The sequence below is a fragment of the Barbus barbus genome (assembly GCF_936440315.1).
Source record: "Barbus barbus genome assembly, chromosome: 36".
Taxonomy (NCBI): Eukaryota; Metazoa; Chordata; class Actinopteri; order Cypriniformes; family Cyprinidae; genus Barbus; species Barbus barbus.
The window spans coordinates 11,539,792-11,553,704 of NC_136714.1; the positions used below are offsets into that span (position 1 = coordinate 11,539,792).

The 13,913-nt window shown below is 37.2% G+C and overlaps 1 protein-coding gene across 1 annotated transcript in view; it reads left to right on the forward strand.

Moving 5' to 3' along the window:
* The window catches only part of LOC306856314 (neurexin-2-like), a gene marked incomplete at both ends in the record, with an annotated part of 392,379 nt that overhangs the window by 16,939 nt on the left and 361,527 nt on the right, over window positions 1-13,913 (forward strand). The window contains 2 exons of the mRNA XM_079395511.1: window positions 11,497-11,526; window positions 11,728-11,766. Of these exons, the coding sequence (XP_079251637.1) occupies window positions 11,497-11,526; window positions 11,728-11,766 (69 nt within the window). The remainder of the gene's footprint in view (window positions 1-11,496; window positions 11,527-11,727; window positions 11,767-13,913) is intronic.

The window sequence follows — 13,913 nt, forward strand, 5'->3', positions numbered from 1 at the left end:
ATCTCTACATCCCTGCAGGATGCTGTGCTTTACTCACATTTACACTTGTTACTCTGTGTCGAGGTCATATGACTTGACAGTGTGCATGTAGACAGCATGTTTTGGGATGTTGAGTTGCCTCAGTTAGCCGTCTGTGCTCTCATGCATACCGTCAGCTTCAGGATGTTTATAGCCTTATCATACCTCTGCTTCCATCCTTAGAGGAAAAGTTCTTATGTCACTGTTGCTCACTTAGGCATCTATGCCAATCTTGAGTGCTGGAGCATAATCCAAAGCTCAGCTCTTCTGCATCCAACTTTTGCTCCAGTTAGGTAATGCAGAGCAGGCTTGACTGCAGAGACCATGACCGTCAGCTGCCCGTGAGAGCAGAGGCATGCAAGGACGTCAGAAGAGCGGGTACAGCTGGCACTGCCATGCCCAATCCTCCCAGTACCTCAGTGACCTTGATATAATCCTCCATCTGAAGGAAAGCCTCCAGGAGTTTCAGACTAATCCCCTCTCCGCATATTCAGAAGTTTCTCATTCAGTGCTGTGCAGGAACTAATCAGAGATCAGGTTTTGATATGCAGTAGATAGAGAATCCATTATGGCTCAGAGTTTTATATACTGAGCATTTGCAAAGCATCTTGTCACCAGTAGCTTATGAGACTCTGACAGTCGCTTGCTTCCTGAGAATTCTTAGTGTTCACAGATGGAGGCAGCATGTGATTTTTCTCTTTTTATGATATTTGTGATCTTGTGTGTGGCAATAATGCTCTGCTCTACCATCCGGCATTTGTGTTTCTGCCACATCAAATAAAAAATTCAGCACACAGGTCATTATTTCAAGATAACACGTCATTATTTGAGATTATATCTGGTTATTTTGAAATATTACATCTGAAATCTGAAATACTAAAAATACGGAAATCTCATCTTTTCAAGATAAAATGAAATGGTCTCTCAAAATGATTTCAAAATAATCTTGATTTACATTACAGGGATAGTTCACCCAAAGATGAAAATTACTCAATGATTTACTCACCCTCAAGCCATCCTAGGTGTATATGACCAGTGTTAGGGGGAACGCATTACAAGTAACGCGAGTTACATAATTAGATTACTTTTTTCAAGTAACTAGTAAAGTAATGCATTACTTTTTAATTTACAAGAAAATATTTGAATTACTTCTTCAAATAAGTAACGCCAGTTACTTTATTCCAATTTATTGACTGACAGCTCTCCTGCCGCCATGTTGAGAGAAATCGGGAGTAAGATGTTACTGTAGATGCGAACATGCTTTAATTCATCTCACTTGCAAAAAAACAAAAACAGATTCAGTATTCCTCAAAATGAATAAAAACTGTGAAATGCAACTCAGAATATGATGCAAACCTGCAATAATTAAATGTTAAATAACACAAATATCCTTTATGTATTTAATCCCATTTTATTAACCAATGTCTTTGCTGCTGACCTTCAATGATCCAATTCAACCATATTTATAAGCAAAAATTACTCAAGATAAACATTTGTGCTTCTTTTTTTATTGCTGAAGTGTGTTGAAATACATCTTCTACATTCTATTGCAGCATTTCCGGGGCTCTCCCGTGGGACCCGACCAGATTTCTTGCGACGCAGGATTAAATTTCCAAATAAAACGCAGTAGCAGTGGGTAACTCGAACGTAATTTGAACGGGAGCGGGCAGTCTAACAATATCCCATTCACGACTTTCTTTCAGAACAGCATAGATTCTGTGCTTTATTCTTATTGATCAGTACAGCCTGCACTCAGGACTGTTATGCATGCGCTGCACGCATGGACCGCTGCTTTTTGCGTCATGAATTTTTATTTGCGGGATCTGTGCGCAGTATGTGCATAACGGTCCTCAAAGCAGGCTGTACCGGTGGTAAATATATGGCCCTCAGACAGAACAGGCAGGTTGTCGATCAGTGACATATCAGAAAAAGGATGGAGAAAAGTGTGGATGCGCTGTCCTTGAAGGACGTTCAACTGGGTTTTGTTCATATTTTGCTTATGGCCTATAATTTTAAATGACAGATATCGTATTTATTTATTTTTCTCTGCGGCAATCTTCCTACTGTTAACTGCAAAATGTTAAACGAATTTTGTATTTTTACAAGATGAATAAAAATAACAAATAGGCTACAATTTTTGTACAACGTACGTTATTTTTCTCTGCAACACTTTTTCCTATTGTGTTGACATGCAGCAAAATGTTATACGAATTGTATCTTGAAAAACAAATAAAACTAATTAGGTACAATTTTTGTACAACCTACATTTTTATTTTCTTTGTGACACTTTTTTCCTGCTGTTGACAGGAAAATGTTAAACAAATTTTGTGTCTTGACAAGGCAAATAAAATTACAAATAGGGATGTAACGATCACTGGTTTGACGATATGTCATGATAAAATTCCCCACGGTTAGTATTACCATTTCATATTTTAATTATCATTAAAACCGTATTCAATTACCACGATTTGAACAACTCGCGATAAATAAATACTGCCCAGCATAAAGCACAGTTTAAATAACAAAAAAAATATTGTGCCATTGACTTTAGGTTTGAGTTGGTCTATGGCACAATCTATTTTCAGTTCCTCAAAATAGCAGCGCGCCAACAATGCGCCTGAACACACCTATTTTTTAGACCAGCACGCCCATTGGCGCACAAATGGGCGCAAATACATTTGCTATTTAAACAACGTGGCGCAGAACGGGAAAATGAGAACTGCGTTGGACTGAAACTAGCAAAAACACTTGAGCTGCCGGGTGTATGATAGGGCCCATTATCTTTAAAGGGATAGTTTACCCAAAAATGAAAATTACCCCATGATTTATTCACCCCCAAGCCATTCTAGGTGTATATGACTTCTTTCAGACAAACACAATCAGAGTTATATAAAAAAATGTCCTGGTTCTTCCAAGCTTTATAATGGCAGTGAATGGGTGTAGAGATTTTGAAGCCCAAAAAGTGCATCCATCAATCATTAAAAGTGGTCCTCATGGCTCCGGGGGTGGGTGGAGGGGTTAATAAAGGCCTTCTGAAGTGAATCGATGCAGTTGAGTAAGAAAAATATCCATATTTAAAACTATGAACCGTAATCTCTAGCTTCCGCTAACTGTCATATGGGCGTTAATGAGAGAGTGGTGTTCCAGCAGATGACGTAGGAGGTAGGCGTAGTGTAAACTCTGGTGAGAAGTGACGAACGAGAACGCGCAGAGGAGAGAGCAAAACAAATTCACTGCCATTATAAAGCTTGGAAGAGCCAGTACATTTTTTAATATAACTCCGATTGTATTTGTCTGAATCAAGAACACAGTGTTGGGGAAAGTTACTTTTAAAAGTAATGCATTACAATATTGCGGTACTCCCTAAAAAAGTAACAAATTACATTACTTAGTTACTTTTTATGTAAAGTAATGTGTTACATTACTTTTGCGTTACTTTTTAAATCTGGGCAGGGCTTGCTTTTTGTTTTTAATATAAAAAAGTTATATTTTTCGCAAAAGTAAAAGCCCTTTCACACCAAAAGTAAAATGAATAAGCAACTGTTTAATCCCGCTTCCGCCAGGTTATATTCTGCACCCACACACTCACAATATATTCACTCTTTGTTCACCCGTTGTCCGCTTAGAATAATTTTCTTCTCGACCCAACCGTTCCCGCTAAATCTAATTTCCAGAATCTCACATTTAAATTTCCGCTACTAAGAGAGATAGGCTAATAAATAAAAGTGTAGTCTGCACAAAACTATATTTGTAATTAGGGATGTAACGGTATGAAAATTTCTTATCACAATTATAGTGACCAAAATGAATAGTGGCCATAAAGAAAAGGGTTAAGTAAAAATGATAATTGATTATTAAATGATTATATGTATTTTATCTGCTCCATGAATAAGTCTAGATAGCTTATTTGAATTGTTTAAATGTGTAGAATCCACATACGCTTGTTTTTCCTCAACTGGCCAATATTTACTGCAGGGAATGCAAATTCTGTCCGTTTTTGGCCAGACAGAAACTGCACACAGGTTGAATATAAATGTAAGTCTCTGTAAGTCCACTCTCTAGGTGGCGCGTATAGAAACATCCAGTAACCTTTCCCGTAACCTCCGTGGACAAAGCAGCATTGTGATTTAAAGAGCGCGTTAGTAGAAAGTGCACCTCTGGGCGGGTCCACAAAGCGCTTTACACACAGAGCAGCACACAAACATGCCAAATATTAAAAATTAAAGGATTACAGTGTAAAAGAATATTATTGTGTAGGCCACATAAATATAAAAATGTCATACATGTCATAATGGATAGTCATTGCGTGTATCAGAATTAGCCTACCTATTTGCTCGCGCATGAGCAGACCCGTTTGCTCTCTGAAGACGCGTTCAGTCTGTGTGCCTTAAAATTCCACTGTTTAAATAGCGAATCCGCCATGGCGTGAGCGCAACTCGCTCTTAAAGGGAATGGGAGATGAGATGAGACTCTGATTGGTTTATTGCACGTTATGCCCAAAAACACACCCATTACTCATTAAGAAAATAGGGACAACCCTTTTAGGCCATGCGCCGGGAGCGCCGACCGCTTTTCCCCGTCGTTATTCTAGCAAAAGTGGATTCGGAAACGCCCTAAGTGCACCTGCGCCGTGCGCTTTAGACCATGGTGCGTTCCATTCGACCGTAAGTGGACTGCGAAGTGGACTTCACAGGGTATTTCGCCATCTTAAATGAGAATCCAGTCCGAAGGGAACAAACATGTTCAGTTCGAAGGGCACTGAGAACGGCATAGGGAGTAAGGGAATATCGATACATCACTTCACAGAAAGTGGCGAGGGAAATCACCCAACTGTCATTGCGCACCGCATCATCAGTCAGAACTAACGATGGAGCAGAGCCGTTGAAAGAGTTTTTTTAAAGGCTCTGCAATGGAGGGGTTGCAAGAAATGTTATTATACAAACTACAGTTTTTATGAATGGTTATGGCGATGAGCTACATGCATATTGTATTAGTATGAATAGGTGAAACCAAGTAAAACCGGCAAGAAACAGCTGAAGCCTGTCATTTCTATTTTACTTTATTTATCTCATAGTTAATGAGGCTGCGTGTGGGAAAGAAAGTGCACAAGATGAAACCACCACAATCTGTAACAGTCTAAACATACACATTTTGACTATATTTATTTGATACATAATTGTATATGTATTTTATGTGTTTAAATTTGAAAGTAAAATAAATTACTATATTTATTTATGTTATCCCACATGAAAAAAATACTATAGTAATTTATAGTAAATACTATAGTGTTTTTTAACCATACTATACTAAAAATACTTGAATTTAATTTGTTGTGGTAATTCTATAGTTTCTGTGGTAATATAACAATAATAATATAAAAAGATTACTTTACCCAGTACTCTACTAAGTTTTCTACAACTATAGGGTATATTATACTACAATACACTACAGTTTACTGTAGTAAAAACTAAAGTATACTACAGTATTTATTACAATTATTTTTTTACACAGTATTTATTATCAGTTCGCTATATTTACTATTACAGTATGCTGTAGCATTCATTAACAAAGTGTTGTAAATACTATAATATATACAGTATAATGCACTTTACTATAGTGGTTCAAAAACACTATAGTATTTACTATAAATGACTATAGTATTTTTTCATGTGGGATATCATAATCTACGTGACCCTTTGATGACGCTGCAGGGCATTCCAAATGTGCGATTATTATCAGCGAAATCCACTTCAACGTATATCCCATGCTTAGGGAGTAGGGAGCAGTGAACACTGCATAGGGACCCTGTCAATCGGAATGCACCCCTCTATACCGGACGCGAGTGGAGCGACAAAATACGATAGAACCTATTATGCTGTCTACACTGGATGCGGCGCAAATCCCTGACAGAAAACTGCTGCCGCGTTCTATTTATGACGTATTGACACAAATTTCAAATGATTTTCAAAGGTCGCTTTGTCGCGTCCAGTGTAGACAGACTTTAGCTGTTGTGGCGCGGCACGACAACTGTTGTGTCCGGTGTTAGATCGTTAATATAGGGCCCAATATCTCATTGTTTGAGTTGCTTCAGAAAACATTAGTAGTAATTTAATATTTTAAAATGTCATTATTTTAAACTGTCAAATTACTGAGTTTGTATTAAGGGTAGTTTATTTTAAATATATCTATAAAGTAATATCGCTTAAAGTATCTTAAAATAATGATATCTCAAAGTAATTAAATTTTTTTTTTTTATCTTGAAATAATGAAATGTCTGAAATGAAATATTTCAAAATAATGAGACATTTCAAAATTATATTGTTTTTTATTGAGAGTTCAATCTTGATTTCAATTATGTTAAGATATCTCATTATTTTTTAAATGCAGTGTCAAATTGAGTTTCTGTATAGATGTATCTCTAAAATATCTTGAAATAATCATATTGTCTTGAAATAATTGATGTTATCTTGAAATAATGAGAGCTCTCTAAATTCAGTTCTTGTGTGCTGATTTGATTTTACTTTTGTATTTTTTTTGATATAGCAGAAACTGACTTGTATAGAGTTCAGTAAGCTAGCAAGCATAATTTCGCCTTGTTTCCACAGCAACATAGGGATAGGCCAAAATGTTAGGATAGAATAATGTGGAGTAAATCCTGTAATTACTTTTTCTATTGGATGAATGTTATGCAACCACAAAGGCAATATAATAAATGATAATTCTAGTTGATTGTCTTGAAATGTAGGCTATATTCACCAAGACATGCATATTAAATAACCCCATACATTTTGCAATATGCATTTTATGGGCTGAAACAATCCTTGTAATGGAAACACGTTAACCTAAACAAGCTCTTTTGATTTGCCTGCCAAGGAATTATTTATTTATTTTTATTTGCACGCTTCTTATTATTGCAGCATGCAGTTCGATACCCGCTTGCCATTTAAAAAAAAATATCTCCCCTCTTCCAGAAAACTGTTTATGAGGTAAACACTTTTATGGCCTTGTTATTGACCCATTTAAACAAATTGAACTCTTGAAAACCACTTTCATCCAGATTAAGCCAGACAGGTGGAGGTGAACGGCCATGATAACAGAGCAGGAACAAGAGAAGAAATGCAAGAGAGGAGCAGGCAGGAAGGGAGTGGGTTAGTTGCGCCGACAACGTCATACTAAGGGAGACACGGGAGCCTGTTGCTATGCCAACGCAGATGGGCCACCGCATTTCAATGCAGACGTCCACAGCAGGCCTCTCCACGTAAGACAGCACTGTGGCAATGATGCCTTGCATTTGCATTCTCTGAAAATAAATGTTTACATGAAGCATACGCTCCTTTTGAAAATACCAACACCTCAAGGCTACCGCCGCTCTGTCCGCTGTTCAGCTCAGTGGGTATGAGCCGCTCTACCTGTTTCATATTAAAATGTGCATCGCTGGGAGGGAAGTGAGACTTCTCCATGAGCCATTACTGTCCGTCTTTGTATCTCTCGGTTAAATTAGCTGAATAAATCGCCCCCTTCACAAATCAGAGAGCGCAAGTGAAATTGACGGTTGTGGGTGAAACGGCTTAATGAAAAAATTCCATAATGCAACGTCGTGTAGCTTTAAAACGTAATAGAACTAAGAGACCGAAATCAATTAATAATTATTTCTGACTGTGTGCTTGTTCCTTTTAGTTAAGGCTGTTAAGCAAGAAATATGAATGTAAACACAGTTTAAATGCCTCCATTTCATAGTAGAGCGGCTCTGCAACCTTTTTTTTCACTGCGCCGATTGTTGTTTAAATATTACTGAACAAGGTGTGTGTTGCTTTTTAATTCCTGGGTGGTTGTGTGCTCTCTTGCTATCTGTTGATGCAGTTGGCTTTTTCGCTGTACTCTATTATGTGCCAGTTTGTAGGTAATTTCATCTTCATTTTTCAAATTTGAGAAGTCACTGTGGCATAAACTGTTATACGAAACAGATGTGACAGCTGAGATGTGACTAGTGATGGATGGAATCATGGGACAGACACTTTTATAGGCTTTTCTGACTGAAATTAGAATGAATGAGGCAAAAGGGCACCATTTCAGGTGGCGGAAGAAACCGCTAAAACACATGCAGAAGAAAGTCAGGATGTGGGGTCATTTATAAATAAAAGAGGTTCTCTTTATGTGTCTAAAAGTGTGAGAGGCACATAAATGATGAATCAACTTCAAAGGCAATGCCTTTTAGTATATGGGCATTGTAACGTAAGGTATCACCACACCAGACCAGATAACTACCGTATTCAGACACGTGAAGAATGACATGTTGGAAAGATAGATAGATAGATAGATGATAGATAGATAGATAGATAGATAGATAGATAGATAGATAGATAGATAGATAGATAGATAGATAGATAGATAGATAGATAGATAGATAGATAGATAGATAGATAGATAGATAGATAGATGGATTGAAATATGTTATATATAGAGAGAGATGGCTATAGGTTTGCTTTTGCCAGTGGTTTGCTTCATTGATATTCATGTATCAGGTTTATAAACCTTTATTAAATTGAATTGTTCTTATTGTTTTGGAAGTGTTTGGATTAAATGGGATTAAAATGAATTCAGTTGCTTTAATGAACTCTGCATTTGAATCCAAGTAACCCATTATTTACTTGAAGGTAGCACATTTCTTCAGGTACACATTCAGGGACTTTTTTTTAAACTAAACAAAAGATTTTCGGTTACAGTTTATACTAGCATTTAAGGGACAGTGTGTATTTTAAGTGCTGGTCACCGTTTCAAGTTTTTACCATTTTTATCACCTTTATTCATTTTCTTTAGCTAAATGGTTCTGCGGTGTGACAAATGACTTTTTAAATGTACTAGCAGTCCATGTGCATAAAGCTGCATGAATAACAATTATAATTATAAAAGAATTAGCAAAATGCTGTTTCAAATGGTTTTAGATGGAGAACAGCATGTCACACTGCAGTACGTCAGCAAAAAAGTATTTCATGCTAGCTATTTGAAATTATTCTTTAAACAAAGAACTTTGCAATCACATTAGGGATGTTAGCATGTATAGTAAGTTCATTATTATAATTAAACTTGACCTTTTTAAACTTTTTTTGAACAGCTACAGCATGCAGCATTATGCAGTATATGACTTTTAAATAGTAATATTATATATTGAAATAATTAAATGATCAAGGGAAATAATCAGAGCTGGGTAGATTACATACAAATTGTCATCCATTACTGATTCCAAATTACATGATAAAAATTATGGTAACACTTTATTTTAAGGTGTCCATAATACAGAGTAATTATCTAATTAAGTATTTAGTAGTAGCCGTTGTACTTACAAGAAACAAAATGTACTTACCATGTAAATAAGTTATGGAACCGCCTGTAATTGCAGATTGTAATTATGTAGATGTAAAAGGCAGCTGCTGTTACACATATGTAACAGACCGAGTCTGTTACGCAGCTATACGTAACCAAAAGATTGTTACATATGTGTTGCAGACTTTATACAACGTAATTATAAATGAAAGTACACAGACATAAGCTACTTAAAATAAAATATCAAGATTGTACTTAAGTGTACTTCATGTGTATCTATACTGTACACCTTATCCAGCTGCACCTTAGTTTGATTTAACCCACCAGTACACAGCTTAAATACATGTAATACTTCTAATTACATTAAAATGACAGAATATTGTAATTACCTAATTTGTAACAGAATATTGTAATTACCTAAAAATCTTGTAGTGTATTCCAGGCTTTACATGTAATCAGTTACTTCCAGTCATGTTTTATATTTGGATATTTAAATGAAAAAGGAGAATATTTAAATGATAATAAAATATGACTTTGAGTTGTTATATATTGTATTTCAAATATTTAAATGAGCAAAAACATTATCCCAAGGCTGTTACGTGTTCTAAAACACAAGTCTTGCACATTGTATCACATTGTATCTCTTTCCAGAGATATTGTCTCTGTATCATTGTTTACCGTATCCCATGCGATTTCGCATATTGCAATTCTTCATGAGTTGCAGCTCTTGTTCTGTTCTCAAAAACCAAACCGTCTTTTATCATTTCGCTCCCTACATTTGTGATATTTTTTTATGGAATTGGCTGCACAATGACTAACTCCCAGTTACAATGATCTATTCTACAGCCACGTTATCTCCCTAATAGAGTGCAGCAAAGAAGTAGCAGGGCAAGCGATGGTACCGTGGTAATTGTCAAGGAATCACAGAGGAACACCAGAGAGAACAATGGCGCTATAACTCTGCTCTCTATAATCATAATATTCCTTTGTTTCACGGAAATTAAATGCATAGGCGATGAGATCTCCAAGCAGGCCCGGTCTCTTTAAATGCGGGATTGTTTTTGCCATGCGGTTCCTTGGAGGTGCATTTGGAATTTGAAGGAAAGATTCTCCCTTTTCAATTAAATATCGCCTTGAATGCAGTTCAGTTCACCAGAGAGCGTTCACAGCTAACGTGCGGCATTCCTGAAGGTAATCATATTCCTCACAACACGGAATAAGCGCGTAAAGGCGTAAATGGAGTTAATGTGGATTTTCACGAAGCTCCCAGCTGATGCGTTACTTTGTATGATCTTGGTTGTGTACTTTTGCTTTCCAGTTTGTTTACGGCATTTGATGTAAAACAGAATCTCCTCACTGGCCTGCCCTCTCAGTTTTGGTTGGCTCTCATCTGGATTTGCATAGCAATTCCTCCTGATTGTCTTCTGCGTTTCTCTACGACTCTCGCTCGCATTAGATGGAGTAAACAGCAACCACTGCATCGTGATTACAGAACGCAAACTGCCGGATAATGGCTCCCGCATCGGTGTGTAATTGATTGGTATTGAGCTGTCAAGCTGCATACATTATTACAGCAGCGAAATCAACTCGCAGGCTTTTGTCTGTTAGTAAGACGATAGACCGTCTGGGACGGGTTGCCTCTGTGTGCTTGGGAGAAGTTATCTTGGTCCCCGCTGCTTTTTATGAGACATTTCCCCACTGCTTTCTGATCTCTATTTTATGAGTCTGTGGCTTTCGAATGCAACATTTATGGGTGTAACTGCTATAGCATAGAAGCGTATGATCTAAGGAATGCTATCTGCCAAACACTAAATATGTGCTCCATTAGGAGAAAAAGCATTTTTTTTGTGAGCAAGTGCCTTTTTGGCACTTGTGCCAATTGAAATGCTTTTTTCCTCACCCTTTCCCTTCCCTCCCTTTCTTTCTTTCCCCCTCAACACCTCTTACTGCCCTCCCTTGAAGAAGTGTGTGTTTATTTTACCTTCCTCCTTTTTCCCCTCCCCTTTGGTTTCCTTTAAATTTGGCATCCGATGTTTGCCTCAGGATGTCTGTCACAAACTGCAGTCAAACGTTGTGACAATGCTTTTTGTTTCCGCCCGTGCCTTTTTTATGACCCTCTTATTCCTTTTTTTTCTTTTTCCTGTTTTTTCCTTCAAGGTCTGGCGCACCTGACGTTAAAGAGCCAAGGTATGGGGCCTCCCGTTTCCTTTTCCTTTTTCTTTTTCGATTCCCCCCTTTTTGTACCTAACCCTTGCTTCCACAACTCATTTGATCTACCTTATTTTCCTTCCATTTCTTTGTCCCGTTGGTTTCTGTGCCCTTTCATTCTCTGCTATCTGTGTGTTCTCCATGTGCGTCTCCTCACCCCTGTCCTGTCCGCTGGCCCAGCCCCAGGAGCAGCTCCTCTGATGGCCACTCCTGCAGCAGGTAACGCTCTTATGCTCTCCCTCACATGTTTGTTTTGGTCCTGGTGTTGTGCGGTCACAAACCGTACCCAGAATGCACAGAGCCAGAGCTCTGCTGTCATTCTAGCTGTTTGGCTTTATTAAAAAAAGATGAAAGGTTTTGACTGAAAGCTGCTGATTGAATGTGTGTTTTATTTCAAATATGTCCAAATTTCTTTCTTTCTTTCGTTGTTACGGGTGTGTACTTGAAATGCAAATAATGTACCCGTTTGAAATGTTTCTTGCCTCTTCTTTCAGCTGAAGCGACTCATTGTGGCGGCTGATAACTGTCATTACACTATCTATTATACACTTCACATTCTTTTATCTGCATGTTCGCTGAATTGCAGTGTAGTCAGGCTAAGCTTTAAAACTGCAATTATTTTTTATAAGAGTAGTCTACCGTGCCTTCGCTTGAAATGCAAAAACACTTCAGTCAGTCATATTTATCTAACAAATTTAGACAGAGCACACTCCCTGTCTGCAGCAATAACAGAAGGCAGCTTGATTCCTTGATTCCCTTACTGACCTGTCAATCTTAATTACTTCAAGTGATTACAGGCTTGTGTGAGATAAGCAGGGCTTACTAATTGCAGGATTTGCTAATGATTGGTTCACGAAGCTCATATGAGGATGTATGTCTTCATCAAAATATCACAAATGTCCCATGTGATATATACGTAGATGCATTAAATCACTTTCTATTCACCAAAGAATCCTGAAAAAACTTTTTAGCTGTGGTAATAAGAAATGTTTCTTTGAGAGCACCAAATCAGCTAATTAGAATGATTTCTGAAGGATCATGTGACATTTGAAGTCTCAAAAATTTGGATTTGCCATCACAAAATATATTAAAATAGAAAACTTGTAATCAGAAAAAGTGCAACATTTTTTTCACAATATTACAGTTTTACTGTATTTTTGATCAATTAAATGCAGCCTCGGTGAGCATAAGAAACATAAACATAAACATAAACATTCAAAAACATAAAACAACAACATATTACTAACCTCAAACATTTGAACAGTATATATCAATTTTAAAAAGAAAAATATATTTCAAATCTTTGTGGAATTTCACAACTTTATTTCCATGTTGGTATGTTATAATTTCAAAGCTTAAACTATATTCATTTTTAATATTAAGCATTTTTGTTCTTTAGCTTTCCAGTCAAGTCGGTTATGATTATTTTCAGTATTTGAGTTTGTAATCTGGAGACTGCAAACAAACACTAACATGCTGTAATGCATCGTATTTGTTTATCCTCCTGATTTTTAAGGATTAAATTGGCACTCTTCCAAAACCTAGTGAGCTGCCTCGCTGCCTAATGCCTACATAAATAGCTGCCTTCCAAGGCAGCATCCTAACCATAATGGATCCTCATAAGTGACTGACTTGGAACTCTCTGTGCAGGCAGCAACTCAGCATGCCACACGAATGGCACTCTGGAGACATGACTCACAATTGATTCCAGTAGAGATTGATGTTAGCTTGTTGCTGAGCTACTGACAATCTACTCTAATAAGCAAAAAATATACTCGGTGCACACAAATTTTAATTTAAATGTTTGATTTATATATTTAAATATAAGACATCCCAGCCTGCTCTGAGAAGAATAAATGCTATTCTCCCTTAGTATATGACATTAGAATCATTATGCTGCCTACCTTTTGGAGCACTGTGCCAATGATGCCTTAAAATGCTGCCTACATAGGCAGTTTAATATGTTTTTGAACAGAACAGTTGGATGGCAGTTTGAGCTTCTCTCAAAAGCATGCTGTCTGCCCACCTGGAGTAATTTGACCTCAAGTCAGTCAGGTTCTTTATATTATTCAGACGTACTGTACAGCTTTTCTTTTTTTCCAAAGGATTATATGGCTTCCTTGGCCCCAGAGTCAGCTGAGGTCAAGACTAGAGACGGCAGAGAAAGAAGACTCTGCCCCTGTGGGCTCTGAAGTGTAACAGAGACTTTTATACAGTGTGGGTGGGGGGAATTCGACCCAGCTTGTTAATTATTAGGTACTAATGAGTGACCTTAATTACTAGCAAGGATGCGGGACATTAGTCTTCAGCAGACTTTATTTACGTTGCACCTTTAACCATTTAAAGCAAGGAAAAAAATAAGCCCA